Source organism: Tenrec ecaudatus, chromosome 3 (assembly GCF_050624435.1).
Source record: "Tenrec ecaudatus isolate mTenEca1 chromosome 3, mTenEca1.hap1, whole genome shotgun sequence".
Taxonomy (NCBI): Eukaryota; Metazoa; Chordata; class Mammalia; order Afrosoricida; family Tenrecidae; genus Tenrec; species Tenrec ecaudatus.
Window position 1 is genome coordinate 140,873,095 of NC_134532.1, and position 15,282 is coordinate 140,888,376.

Genomic DNA, 15,282 nt, shown 5'->3' on the forward strand with positions numbered 1-15,282 from the left:
AAGAGAGCAGTCCCTGGAGAAGGACATTATGCTTGGTAAAGTAGAGGGGTGGCAAAAAAAAGAGGACGGCCTGGGCGGGATGGACGGACACAGTGGCTCCAACAATGGGCTCAAACATAATAACCGTGTTGAGGATGGCGAGGAGCGGGCCGGGTTTAGTTCTGCTGCGGATCGGATCGTGACGGGTCCGAATCGACTACAGCACAGCTAAGGCAGGGAGCCCTGGTGGTGTAGTCAGTGGGTCATATGCATCGTGCTGCTAACTGCAGGGTCGGCAATGACACTCCCCCAGCCGCGCAGAGGGAACGAGATGCAGCTCTCTCCTCCTGTAAAGATTTCCAGCCTCAGACAGCCTGGGAAGCAGCCCTACCCTGTCCTGTAGGATTGCTATGAGTCACCACTGACTTGATGGCGGGTTTTTAACATTTTTATGTCTGAGGTACTTAGAACAGGGCCCGGGACATAGAAAGGTCTCCGTCAAGTGTAGCTATTATTAAGCTAAAGTTAGAGAGCCCCGCCAATTGTTTCCTTCCGTGTAGCACTCGGCGTTGGCTCTTGACGTCGCGGTCCAGCTCTCCCTCTGATCAGATTGAAAACCCAAGGGAGTTGAATTTTGGGGTTAGTGAGCAACGGTGGTCAGTGGTAGACTTCTTGCCTCCCAAATGGGAGACCCAGGTTGGAGTCTTGGCTGATACACCCGTGCACCGCACCCTTCTGTTAGTACAGGTTTGCAGGTTGCTATGGCAGTCAACAGACGTCAGTAGAACTTCCTGACTATGACAGGCTAGGAAGAAAGACTTAGTGGTCTACTCCCCCAAATCAGCCAAGTGGAAGTCTGTGAATCACATCAGTCTAATCTGAAATTGATCATGATGGCGGCTCGGGGGCAGGCAGCACTTCGTTCCCTTGTGAAGGAAGGAGGTAGCTGGATGTGTGGGGCCAATCCAGCGGCAGCTAGCGACAAGGACAATGTACATTTGGTTCTTGGCATCTCTCCAGGATGGTTCTTTGCTCCTGTGATCTGGAGGGGTCTTTCCTGTCATCATGCAACATTGTTCCAAATGGGAGGATCAGAAAGCTCTGTGTGTTACTGTGAGGACAAAGGCATTCTCCCTCTCCTGTACTTGGCTTGGCCTTGGGATCCAAGCCCAGGCAATTGGGAGTTTTTGCCTTGGAATCTTGGCCTTGAGAGATTCAAGCATTGGTGTAGGGTCAAATAAAGACTATGCTTGGCAATGATAAAAGATTCAAGGGTCCTGAGAAATTGTGAAAAACTGGGTTTTAAAAATATATTAATATTCTATTTTGTTTTGTGACATGTCTATTTTACCTTGAGAAAATATACATGCTATTTTACAGAATCTAAAGAAATTCAGCAAGCTTCTAGAAATTAGCTTTATTAAGATAATTTTCTTAACCATGTAATTCACTCAGTCAGAGTGTGCACAGTTTGCAATGTCCTTTCAGTATATTCAGAGTTTGCAGACATCATCACAATCAATTGTGGAATATTTGCATCATCTTCCCTCACCCCACCCCCAAATACTGATGCCATTAGCAGAGACTGTTTCTTTTCTTTTTAAAAAAGTCATTTTATTGGGGGCTCGTACAGTTCTCATTACAATCCATCCATCCATCCATTGTGTCAAGCCCATTTGTACATTTGTTGCCATCATCATTCTCAAAACATTTGCTTTCTACTTGAGCCCTTGGCATCAGTCCCTCATTTTCCCCCTCCCTACCCACTCCCCACTCCTTCATGAACCCTTCATAATTCATAAATTATTATTATTTTGTCATATCTTACACTGTCTGATGTCTCCCTTCACCCACTTTTCTGTTGTCCATCCCCCAGGGTGGAGGTTATATGTAGACCCTTGTAATTGGTTCCCCTTTTCTACCCCACTTTCCCTCTATCCTTCAGGTATTGCCACTCTCACCACTGGTCCTGAAGGGGTCATCTAACCTGGATTCCCTGTGTTTCCAGTCCCTATCTGTACCAGTGTCCATCTTCTGGTCTAGCTAGATTTGTAAGGTAGAATTGGGATCATGATAGTTGGGGGAGGAAGCATTTAAGAACTAGGGGAAAGCTGTATGTTTCATTGTTGCTACCCTGTATCCTGACTGGCTCGTCTCCTCCCCACAACCCTTCAGTTAGGGGTGTCCAGTTGCCTACAGATAATATTTGGATCTCCATTTTGCACTCACCCTAATTTACAATGACATGATTTTTTTTTCTTTGATGCCTGATACCTGATCCCTTAGACACCTCGTGATCACATAAGTTGGTGTGCTTCTTCCATGTGGACTTTGTTGCTTCTGAACTACTTGGCCGCTTGTTTACCTTCAAGCCTTTAAGACCCCAGACATTATATCTTTTGATAGCTGGGCACCATTAGCTTTCTTCACCACATTTGCTTATGCACACATTTGTCTTCAGTGATTGTGTTGGGTAGGTGTGCATCATGGAATGCCAATTTAATAGAACAAATTGTTGTTGTAGTGAGTAAGTACTTGAGTGGAAGGCCAATGTCCATCTAGCAGAGACTGTTTCTAGCTGTGTATTGCTTGTTGTTGAGTGCCAGGGTGTTGATTCCTTCTCTACCATGCTCCAGTCCTATATAGCCCCCAATTTTTTTCTGTGTTTCAAAACCCCCCAAATACCAAACTCACCATCATGGAGTAGATTCTGACTCACAGCAGCCCTATAAGACAGAGTCTGTCTGCCCCTTTGAGTTTCTGAGATTGTAAATGTTTAAGGGAGTAGAAAGCTTCATCTTTCTCCTGCAGAGCAGCTGGGGGTTTCAAACTGCTGACCTTGCAGTTGGCAGCCCAGTATGAAACCTACTGTGCCACTAGGGCTCCTTATTTTCTGTCCCTAAGGATACAAAGTTATTCTTAAATCAAGACCTAAGCTGTGCTTTGCCTTCCCTTGGTTCCTGTTTGAGCTTTGGGGTGGTTAACCACCCCAACATTTTGAAGCTCAAAACAACACACACTATCTCAGTTTCTGTCGAGTAGGAATCCAGGTCCCTCTTCGTAGGGTCCTCTGCTCCAGCATCTCTCATGAGGCGGCATTCAAAGTGTTGGCTAGGACCAAGGTCTTGTCTAAAGGGTTGACTGGGACAGGAGCTGCATCCATGTGCATGGACCTGCTTGTTGGCTGCATTCAGGTCCTTAAGGCAGTGGTTCTCAACCTGCAGGTCGCAACACCTTGAATGACCCTTTCACAGGGGTCGCTTGATTCATAACAGTAGCAAAATGACAGTGATGAAATAGCCACGAAAATAATGTTATGGTTGGGGGGTCACCACCACATGAGGAACTGTATGAAAGGGGCACGGCATCAGGAAGGTTAAGAACCACTGCGTTAAGGGATGGTGGGCTGACGACCTTTGATCCTTGCTGGCCGTTTGATCCTTGTGAGCTCCTCTAACATGGCAGCTTGCTTCCGTAAAGCCAGCACATGGGAGAGGCTGTAGGACAACAGAAGTCGTCATCATCTATCAGAGAAGTGATATATCTTCCATGTTGTTCAGGAAGCTAGTTTCTGCTGGTTAGACGCACGTCATAAAGGGGAGAAAACAACACAAAACTGAGGATACCAGGACATAGGGAATCCCAGCGGCCATCTTGGACATTGTCTATTGCAAGCCTATCCTGAGTCCCACCTATGAGTTCGGTAGGCGACTCAATAGCTTGTGTGTCTGTGTGTGCGGCAAAAACTGTATAGAAGAAACCGTGTGCCAACTCCACAGGTTTGACTTATGCAACTCGGTGATTTGATTATGCTCATCTTGCTGTACACCCATCTCAGTATCATTTTAATGGTGTTGCCATGAAACAGGGGCCAACACTGATAACCACACAACCAGCCACAGCAGATTTGGCCCCTTATTTTCATCCAGTTTGTTTCTATCTGCTGGCTGCTGCTTCTTGTTGTTGTTGAATGCCAAGGGTGGGCTCCTTCTCACGGGCACTCAGGTGGCAGAGTTAAACAGCTCCATAGGGGTTTCTTGATTGTAGACTTTATGGGAGCAGATCAACAGGTCTTTCTCCTGGAGAGTTGCTAAGTGGGTTTGAACTGGCAACCTTCTGATTAGCAGGTGAGTGCTTAACTTTTGCAACACCAGCAGTGCTTGTTGCCCCTAGTGAGTCTGTAGTCACACATGGTAATAGGAGTATTCAGACTCAAAGGATAAATAGCTTAGCTGTTTGACTATTGATAGTTGAATAAAATGATTAGTAGAGACATGAAGGCCAGGGAAGACATGGGGCATAGCTGTCCCTTTGATGGGGGACAACAATTACAACAACAAAGTAGACCAGTGCTTTTTATTTATTGCTCTGTTCTGTGATTTGTGGGGAGATTGGGTTTTTAAAAATTTAATTTTAACCTTTCAAGTAATGAATCATTTGTCAAGTTCATGAAAACCACATGTATTCAGGGACTCATTAATCTTGGTGTCAAGGGAAAATCTTCCTATAGACTCATCTAAATATGGATTGAGATCAAGATCTGTCAGACACTTAGCTTTTGGTCCCTTTAAGTGGATGTGTTGATATCAAAATTGTTCTGGTAATTTTTCCAGAGAAATTCTACAGTGGGCTTCCTGAGTACATACCCTACCATGGAATCAGTCACACATGCTCTCTGGGGATGCGCTCAATGGCCACACACTCCTTCTTTGGCATTTATTTTTACGGAGTGCTTAGCATTGCTAGTAATGGAAGCATTTGTATAGAATAATTCTGCTCCTACCTTCCTGTAGCTTGGGTGGCTTGTGTAATTTGTAATTGACTATTAACCCAAAGGTTGGTTGTTCAAACCCATCCGGAGACTATGCAAAAGAAAAGCCTCGGCAAATTGCTTCCATGAAGATTCCAGCCAAGAAAACCCCATGAGCAGTTCAGTTCTGTAACATATAGGTGGCCGTGGGCCCAGGGCAACTCAGTGAGAGTTAACAACAACAACAACAACAACAACAACAACAACAACCAGTAATTACGGAACCTCTGTGAGATCCGGCTCCTGAATTGTACAATGAGAACAGCAATGCCACACAGGGAGGACTGGAGATAATGCGTGTAATAGGGTCCACTTTAGGCTGACTTTTAGACACTGCCCCAGAGCAGCTGCTCCATCTCCCGTCACAGTGATGAAACAGAGAGGGTTTTCTAGAAGACAAATCTCAGCCGTTCCTGTTGTCAGTTTTATCTTCATTCTTCTATTGCTGTTGTTGTGAGCTTTGGTCTGGCCAGTTTAGATCCATGGTGACCACGTATGTAATAGAACATATATATATAATAGAACAACATTGCCCAGCCCTGAGCCATCTTCATGATCATTGCTATGTGTGAATCTTGGTTGTGGCTATTGTGTCAATCCAGCCCACTGAGGGTTGTCCTTGTTTTTGTCCATCCTCTACGTTACCAAACAGGATGGTCTTTCCTGATGACCCAACCCAAGTAAGTGAGCCAAGTCTCTCTACCCTCACCTTTAAGGAGCATTCTTGTTGTATTTCTTCTAAGATGGATTTATTCATTCTTCTGGCAGTCTACGATACATTCTCTCGCTATATATTTTTCACCAACAACATAATCCACATGAGTCAAATCTTCTTTCCTTTTCCTTTCATTACCCAGCTTTTGCTCACGTAGGAGGTAATTGAAGACAGCATGACTCAGGTCAGGCCCAGCTTAGTCATCAACGTAGTATCTCGGCTTTTGAGAACTCTACAGAGGTCTTTTGCAGCAGATTTGCCAATGCAATACATCACCTGCTTTTCTCGGCTACTCTTTCCATCATTCCTTTTAGGCATGGCCCAATTTCTGCCAAGCCAAGGTTTGTGGAGCCATGGCAGTGGGCACTGTTTTATGGGAGTACACATCTTAGCTTGGGTGCCAATGGAAAGGCGACAGTAGAGATCAAGCTCTGCTCCACCGAGGGTGCAGGTGTAAGACCAAACTGCAAATGCATGCTAAAGTGCTTGTGCCTTTGGGTCTAGATTAGCAAGTAACAATAGCAAATAAAAAAGATTTGTTTGATGTAGTGTATTAGTCTGGGTACTTTAGAGAAACAAATTCACAGAAACTCATGTATACGAGAGTGTTATATAAAGGGTAAGTGCGCATCAAGAAAACATCCCAACCCAGTGCTGCCCATGCCCACAAGTCCAACATTAACCCATATGTCCGACACCAATCCACAAAGTCCTCTTCCATCTCACAAAACAGACAAAATGACGCCGACTGCAGGAGGAAAGCCGAATCAGTGAGTGTGTAAAGCATCTCAGCGCTGGCAGGGGTCTCCATGCGGCTGCTCCAGCACCCAGGGCTGCACCAGGGTAGGTCCATGTGGCTTCTCCTCAGGGATGTCTTGCAGGAAGTTAGCTATGCCAGTTGAAGCAGGGAACTGACTAAGGCAGCTGCACCCTGGTCCAACCATTCACAAAGCAAGAGACCCGAGAACTAGAAAGGCGAGGTTCACCGAGCCATTTATCTTTCTGCCTTTCAATTAACCCCACATGTGTTTATCGGCCAGGTTGGCACAATCAACCTTAACTATATCATGTAGAAAGGACAAGAATCATGGTGAGATTTTCTGGAGGTAAGTTATCCTCTTTTCTCCAATCAGTAACACAGGCTGCATGTCCCCAAGTTTCACGTCCCTATTCAGGAGAGAAGAAAGCCCCGGGGACCTTTAGCAGCATGGTGGCATTTGCTGACATTCTCCCTGCTTGTGTCTTGCAGCCTACTTCTGCTTCCTCCTGACTGCTCTGGGCGTGACAGCTGGTGCCCATCGCTTGTGGAGCCACAGGTCTTACAAGGCCAAGCTGCCTCTGAGGATATTTCTGGCTGCTGCCAACTCCATGGCTTTCCAGGTGGGGATGGCATGTCCTCTTCTGCCTTAGACACCCAGTACATACGGCACTGGGGGAGGGAGGCAGGGCGGGCATAAATGCTCCCTCCGAAATGAACCCCATTCCAGGCTCAGTCTCAGACCCTGAAGACTCCCACGCCCGTCCCAGCTTTTATTTCCTTGTAGCATTAGATAGAGCGAAGTGTCAGTGGGTGCTTTTCTTCCCCCGGCCCTGCCAAAGTATGGAGGGGACACGAGGTCCTGCTATCCCGAGTTCCTGCCCGACACATGGCTCCGTGCAGCACTAACCTGGGAGAGCTTGACTGAAGCCAGAAGCACAAGCGCGGCCCGTCCATGCTCATCCCTGAACGAAGGGTTGCATGGATCCCAGTTTACAGACAAGGAAACGAAAGCTTCGGAGTCTACAGACTGTTCACAAATCATATGACTTAAGGAAAAAAGTCGCTCTAGGATAGGCTAAGGCAGATCTACCTGACTCCTACGAAACAGACACCTGAGGTTGCCCTAGGAGACAGTGGTAGAGACATCTGGAATTAGAAGTTAGAACGTTTGAGTTTTACTTCAGTGGTTGCTACCTGTAGAGCCTTGGATAAGGGACAGATTACCTGCAGTGACGTCCTCTGTGACTGTAAGCATAGCACCTTATTCCTAGGGTTGGTACCAAATCCGACACGTGGGCCGTTGCAGCTCCTGGGTGCCATTGAGCTAGTTCCGGCTCCTGGCGAACCCTGCGGGACAGATGCTCACAGGGTCTTTCTGACATAGAGTTGCTGTATGGGCTTGAACCACCAACCTTTCAGAGAGCAGCCAAGGGCTGTAGCCCTTTTACCACCAGGGTTCGATCACAGAAAATTATAGAGAGCTCTGTAAATATAAGAGAGTACCATTACTACACTGTTGGTCCATGTCCTTTTCGATGGTCCCAGCCCTAAACCATTTCCCACCCTCTCGGGTCATGCTTTGTAGCTGCCGGAGCTGTGATATGATCACGGATCTCTGTTCTCACAGCTCCTCATTGGATCCAGGCAGGGTTGGTAAGAATCACCTCTTGCCAACATTTCTGCTGCCAGTGACTCCAGGCCTGTGCGTTCCCACTCATTGGGAAGAAATGGCAATTCCCCGAACTGATTTAGGGTTCAAGAAAATAGGCCATCCAGGCCCTTCTCTGTGACTCAGACAGGCAGCCCCTCCTTGGCCACCTCTGCACCGGGACCCCACCCTACCTCTGGAGTGTTTCTCGGAGTGCTCCATTGCTATGGGCTCCTTCTCTGTTTCAGGCTTCCCACCGACAGTGGGAGCCCTCAAAATACAGACAGGCAAACACACAATAGATCCGTCAGGGAGCACAATTTGTGTTAAGGTTATAGCTGGTTGTAAGTCCATCACCGTTGGCACATAGGAGCAGCATCCTGGGGAAATGCTGTTGCGAACAAAGGAGCCGGCAGCATCCTGGCTGCACGTTCGTTCGCTCACCATCAGCCGTGGGAACCCCGCTGCACTTTATTTTGACTTTGACCCTCTTATTTCACTGTTCTTGGTTTGTCACAGCCATGGTTTAGTTGTGATACTTAAGAAACTTGTGGACTGAAGTTTTATTTCTTTTATTTAGTTAAAGTGATTTATTGTTTTTAGTCTCCAATGATGTATTTAATGTACTTCATGTTGTTATTAAACTCTTTTGGTCACTGAGATTCTCAAACTTTGATTTTTTTTTTTTTGCAATGAAGCTATTTGTTTAGAACTTTTTTAAAAAACCTGAGTTTGCTCAACACATATCATGTAAGAGAATATCAGACCGTGATTTTCAATTTACTCAGGGGAGGAAGCACATTATAGAGAAAAATACCCAGTTCCCAGAAGAAATTCTTCCCCCTCCCCTTTGGGCCATGTTGGAGTTGGGGTGTGTTTAGTTTTGTTATCTGCAAAGGGGATAATAAGATTTACCCGGCAGGGTTGTTGGGAAGATGGAATCATGACCATCAAGTGCCCGCTCATGGCGGCGGTGCTTGTTGTTAGGTGCTGACAAGCCAGTTCCAACCCACAGACAACAGAACCACACCCCGCCTAGTTCTGTGCCACCTCGCAGCCCATTCTCCCTGCCACTGTGTCTGTCCATTGTGTCCAGGGCCTGTTTTCCACTGCCCCTCCACTTTATCTAGCATGGTGGCCTGCGCTAGGCACTGTCCTCTACATGTAACATGTCCAAAGTACATGTGAAGTCTCGCCATCCTAGCCTCTAAGGAGCATTCTAGTTGACCTTCTTCTCAGACAGTTGTCTGTTCTTTGGCAGCCGTGGGACTTTCAGTATTCTTTACCGGGACCATAGATGCATCTATTTTTCTTCAGCCTTCCTTATTCCACTCACAGTGGCCCTCAGTAAATCTTGTCCCCCCTCCTCCTTTTTAGGGTGTTCGGTAGACTGTTACATTTGTTCTCTATTCTAGTGTCCCCCCATAGAGGAAACACACAGTTACATGAATGAGTGAATGAGTGAATGAATGAATGAATAAATGAATAAAGAGATTGAAAGCATTTTTAGAATGCATCAAATTTGAACTATGTGTACTTTTTCCACACCAACATTTGTGGTGAATTTTTTTATTCATTCATTCAACAGCTATGCATTGAGCAACTACTATGTGGCACTCAGTGAACAGTTATAGTGGGTTTGGATGAGCAAACATTGTCACCATCCTTGCCTTCTTGATTGTTTTGGTCTGGCAGGATTAGAATTCCCATAATCTCCCAGGGAGATTTCAGGTGTCGACTGATCTGCTTGTTTTGCTTTGTGCTTAGCCATGTTCCACATCCTAGGTGAAGGGTAGCTAGAAGATGAGCAATACGGGGACCTCATAACCACGTGTGTCTGCAGTGCCAGTGAGAACGACCGCTGAGCCCCAGGAGGGGAACCCCTGGGAAAGTGAAAAGTGTGGTGCGAGCTGCCTGGCTCAGCTATGGACTCAAACCCAAGGAGCCCTGCTGGTGAATCGAGGCTGACTCATGGTAACCCTGTCACACAGAACCTTGGAATTTTCCAGACTGTAAGTCTTTATGGAGGCAGTCACCACATCTTTTGCCATGAAGGAGGCTGGTGGGTTTGAACTGCCAGACTTTCAGTTAGCAGCCTAATGGTATCCCACAATTCCACCAAAGCCCCTGGATTCTCCCACTCCCTGCCTTCATACCGAGTCACTGACTTAGTTTCCCTTCTGTGTCTCTCTGTTTCGAAAGATAGCTTGAAAGATTATTCGCCCCTTCTCCCCTCAGAATGGTATGTCTTTGGCCAAAATGGATGAGTCATGCCACAGTTATGTCTGTTCTGTGAGTTAGCAAGGCTTTTGCTAGATGCTACAAATAAGATCTTGAGAAACAAGAACATTTGCAGTAAAATCAAATGTAAGCTGTTTTTCCGATCCTGGAAGCATCATGTCACTGGCCTGACTTTTTTTGAAAATCGATGGGATCTTGAGGGGACACTTTGATTCCTTGTCTCAACCAAGAACTAAAGCTGCTTGGCAAGTGTGTTAGTCTGGGTATTTTAGAGAAACAAATCCACAGAAACTCATGTATAAGAGAGAGTTTTATATAAAGGTTAAGTGCACAACAAAAAAAATTCCAACCCAGTGCTGCCCAAGCCCAAAAGTCCAACATTAGCCCATAAGTCTGACACCAATCTACAAAGTCATCCTCCATCTCACAAAACACACTCAATGACACTGACTGCAGGAGGAAAGCTGAATCAGTAAATGTGTAAATATCTCAGCGCTGGCAGGGGTCTCCACATGGTGCTCCATCACCCAGGGCTGCATCAGGGTAGGTCCATGCGCCTTCACTCTGGGGATGTCTTACAGGAAGTGAGCCTTGCCAGCTGAAGCAGGGAACTGGCTAAGGCAACTGCACCCTGGTCTGACCATCAGAAAGAGACCTGAGAACTAGAAAGGCGAGGCTCACCGAGCCATTTATCCTTCCATTCTTCGATTAACCCCACAGGTGTTTATCAGCCAGGTTGGCACAATAAACTACCCACCTCAGCAATTATGGGCTCTGAAACAAATATGAGGTCCAGAGGGTCAAGTTCACTCTGGCCAAGATCTTGGACTCAAAGGTATCCAGGTGCTGTTGACCCTGCAGGAGAAGGACCAACAATGTCTCTTTGAAGGAACTGTGTTGTTTTGATGGTGTTGGATGAGGGCAAGATGAAGCTGGATTACATCTTGCACCTAAAGGTCAAGGATTTCTTGGAGGTGCACCTGCAGAGCCAGGTCTTCAAGCTGAACTTGGCCAAATCTGTCCACCTTGCCCAGGGGTGGCCGGGCAGATCCACATCCAGATCTGCACACAGGTGGTGAACATCTCATCTTTCAGTATCTGCCTGTATTCCCAGAAGTGCGTTGCCTTCTCCCTCTTGTCTCCTTATGGAAGAGGCCACCTAGGCCTCGGGAAGAGGAGGAGTGCCAAGGACTCAGCAGGACTGGAGCGCGTGACAGTGACTGAGAGAATTAACCCACTCATCCCCTCTGGGTCGGGAACTGTCTAGCTTTCCAACCAGATCATAAAAACTGCATCAGCTGCGACAACCACAAGATTAGATTTAAATATTTTAACTTCTGCTTCCCTCTCTTTGCTGGAGTGTATGTGAGAGCTGGGGGTAAAGCGGAGGCACTGCCTTCAGCTCTGAAAAGAGAGTGATGGGGCAGAATTGCCCGACCAGGACCTCTCCTAGTCCCCTGACCCCTCTAAATCATTACTTTCAGCCAGAACCCACCTTAGTTCCTGTCAACGTCCTCCTCCTTTGTCCATAGTAGGGTGCACATCAGCTTAAAGGTGGCTTACAAAGTCCTTACCGCTTGAGAGGGGCTCCTGCCCCGCAGCCATCTCCAGTTCAGTTTCCACCAACGATAAGCCAGGGCTTGTGTGTATGTGCTCCGTCTCCCACCCATGCAGCCACCTCTGCTGGTTCCATCTGGGGCTCTTGGTAACTCAGTCCCAAGCCAAAAGTACCAATGGATGCTTTAGGCAACCCTCTGATTCCACTTATTTCTTCATCAGAGCACACGAACAAGGCCTTGGATTCAGCACTGGAAGGGAGCTTAAGGGATTTAGTTTCAATCTTCTCACTTTATAGAGGGAGGAAACAAGGGGCTGAGAACACTGGTGACTTGTCAAACATCATCTGATTCATTAGTGGAAAGATGCAGACTAAAACCCAAGTGTCCCTTGACTCCATCAGGGTTGCTCCTGTGTCGTGTCCTACAGTGTGATTTGCAAATGGGCCAAACTTTCCATACTAAACTGTCAGATAAGCCACACGGTTGTGAGCCATGATCCTTTGCAAGTATATAACAACAACAATATGAAATAAAACAAATGTTGTGTGCTGGCCGCAGGCTAGGCACTGCTTTAAGTACTTTGTGTAGTCACCTTCTGATGCACCCACCAGGTCGTTGTTCGCTGCCACCGAGTTGGTTTCGATACAGAGTGACCTCGTGTCCAACAGAATGAAAAGCTGCCTAGTTCTGTGCCACCCTCGCACTGGCAGGCACCCCGGGTCCGTTTTCATAGGTACTGCGTCAGTCCGTCTCACTGAGGGCCTGCCATGCTCTCTGGACCCTCCCCTCCACCAAACATGATCCCTCTTCCGTGATTGCTCCCTGCAGATGACATGTCCGGAGCACGTGAGTCAGACATGAAACTGCGGCGATCCCTACGTTTTCGTCGGCTAATTTTAGGAAGTGACTCACCGGGTCCCCCTCCCCCGGTCTCTCTAAGTCTGGAAGTTCTGCTGAAAGCTGCCCAGCATAGAGCAGCACTGCGGGTATTTGGAATAACAGTGGCACAGCTTCCAGCCCCAGAGCACCAGAGGATAACAAACTGATCTAGAGATAGAGAGGTGGGGTACTATTATTTTGCTCACTTCGTAGGCGAGGAGGCTGGGATAAAGGAGGCCACGTAACCTACCTAATGACATGAACACTGACATGCCAGACTTGTGATTCAAAGGCAGCCACTCGACCCAGAAGGCTGCCTCTCCTGTGAAGTTGAAATTGCCTCCTGCTGTCAGAGTATCTGCGTCCTGTCTTTTGGCAAATGCATGTGCCAGATATTGTTCCAGGCACCGGAGAACACGTCAGACAACGCCCCTGCCCTTGTCATGCAGCTGTTCCAGAAGGAAAGGGAGCAAATAAACAAGCGAGCCAACCAAGAAACAAGTTTGTGCCGAGGGAAAAGGATATGAGGAATTTAAACAAAGCAATGTGGTGAAGAGTGCTGCGGAGAGTGGGCCAGAGACCTCGACCGGGAGCGACAGTGGAGCTAAGACCTGGGGGAGAGCACCGTTAGGGGAAGAGTGTTCTGGACAGAGGAGGAAGCCAGTGAGATGGGAGCAAGTGTGTTGTGTGCAAGGAACACAAATAAGGCGAGTGTGGCTGGCCCACGTGAGTAGGGAGGTGGATGGTCATAGAAATGGCCAGAGAGAGAGAGAGAAAGAGAGAGAGAGAGAGAGAGAGGACAGGGGGCCAACACCAGTGCAGGGCTCTGCAGGCACGGTGAGGACCTTGGCTATTGTTCTACGTGGTATGGAAGGCACTGCGAGGTTCTCAGGCAAATGGCATGGTCTCATGCACTTCAACAGCATGGACAGGCCCACTTCTATCATGAGCCCCTAGAGATTTTGTTCCTTGGATCACAGAGAATCCCTTAAGGCTGGGGTCTTCCGGGGCCTGCAGTCCTAGGAGGAAGGCTTATAGCTGGGACAGCGTGTGGTATTGGCAGCACCATGCAGTGGCAGTTCCATTGAATGGGGCCAGGACACTGCTCTGTATTGCAGGCTCAGCACCTCAAACCTTATGTGGCCTTCTGGGCAGCTCTCCGTCTGACTTCAGAGACCCCGAGGTCCCTCTCTTTGCCACCTTTCCTAACCACGAGCCTGGACTTCATATGGACGACTTGTCTTCTGCACACGAGAAGCAAGTTCCCGTTCCTCTTCTCAAGACAGGTAGATGCTGCCTTTGCCTCCTCTTCCGTAAACCTCAAGGTTAGTGCTCTGGCCTTCATCAGAGGGGCCACAGAAAAAGACGTGGAGATCTGCTGCTGCTGCTGCTGTAAAGATTACGGCCAAGACAACCCCAGAGGCAGTTCTGCTGTGCACACAAGGTGGGCAGGGCTGTCACCATAAGTTAGAACCAATTTGATGACAACGAGCTTGCAGTTTTTGTTTGTTGGTTGCTTTCCTACATTCCGGGCACTTCTGTAAGTTCTTCCTGATGCTTAATTAATTAATGCTTAAACGGAGCCTGTACGCAGACCAGAGGCCGTGACGTGAACAGAATAAAGGAACACTGCGTGGCTGAAATCAGGAAAGGTGTGTGTCAGCGTTGTATCCTCTCGCTGTGCTTCAGCTTGTATGCTCAGCAAGACATCGGAGAGAGAGGCAGCATTGGATTGGAAGAAGGCTTATGGACAATCTGGGGTATGTAGATGACACAGCTTTCCTTGCTGAAAGCAGGGAGGATTTGAAGCACCTTCTAATGAAGATCAAAAACTGTATCCTTCAATATGGATTACAATGCAATCTAAAGAAAATTCAAATATTCACAACCAGACCAACGGATATCATTATGATAAACAGAGAACATTTTGAAATAATGGAGGATTTCATCTTTCTTGGATCCACAATCAATGTTCATGGAAGCAGCAGTGAAGAAATCAGATTACATATTGCATGGGCAAATCTGCCGCACCACGCCCCTTTAAAGTACTTACGGCCGTTACATAATCTGGTGTCAATTTGTGGAGGGGTGGAGTTTAGCCTGTCAATCAGGTCACAGCTTGGAGGCGCCACGAAGATAAATAGCTCACTGGAGGGTAGATAACACTCACTCCCAGGGAGACAGTGCTGAGGACGGGCCTCATGGAGCTACACTGATGCGGCCAGAGCCCTGAAGATGGAGGAGCCACGTGGAGACCCACGCCAGTGCTGAGATGCCTCTACTGGCACTGGATCCTCAAGACTTTCCACCCACTGGCCTGTGATCTTCCTGAATTTGGTATCATTACATGTGTTTCATGAAGCTGAAGAGGAATATATAGATTGGTATTAGACATATGGACTAAAATCAGACTTATGGACTTGATCTGGACTGGGCTGATATGTTTTCTCAATATTTAACTGCTTTTGTATATAAAGCTTTTTCTTATATACATGTGAGTGTCTCTAGGAATTTGTTTATCTAGTCCAGTGGTTCTCAACCTTCCTAATGCCTCAACCCTTAAATATAGTTCCTCATGTTGTGGTGACCCCCCCACCATAAAATCATTTTTGTTGCTACTTCATAACTGTCATTTTGCTACTGTTAAGAATCGGGCAGCCCCCTGGTCCTGACCCACAGGTTGAGAACCGC

At 47.2% G+C, this 15,282-nt stretch overlaps 1 protein-coding gene across 1 annotated transcript in view; it reads left to right on the plus strand.

Moving 5' to 3' along the window:
* The window catches only part of SCD5 (stearoyl-CoA desaturase 5), a 197,577-nt gene that overhangs the window by 105,054 nt on the left and 77,241 nt on the right, over nucleotides 1-15,282 (plus strand). The window contains exon 2 of the mRNA XM_075544133.1: nucleotides 6,754-6,884. Coding sequence (XP_075400248.1) covers nucleotides 6,754-6,884 — 131 coding nt within the window. The remainder of the gene's footprint in view (nucleotides 1-6,753; nucleotides 6,885-15,282) is intronic.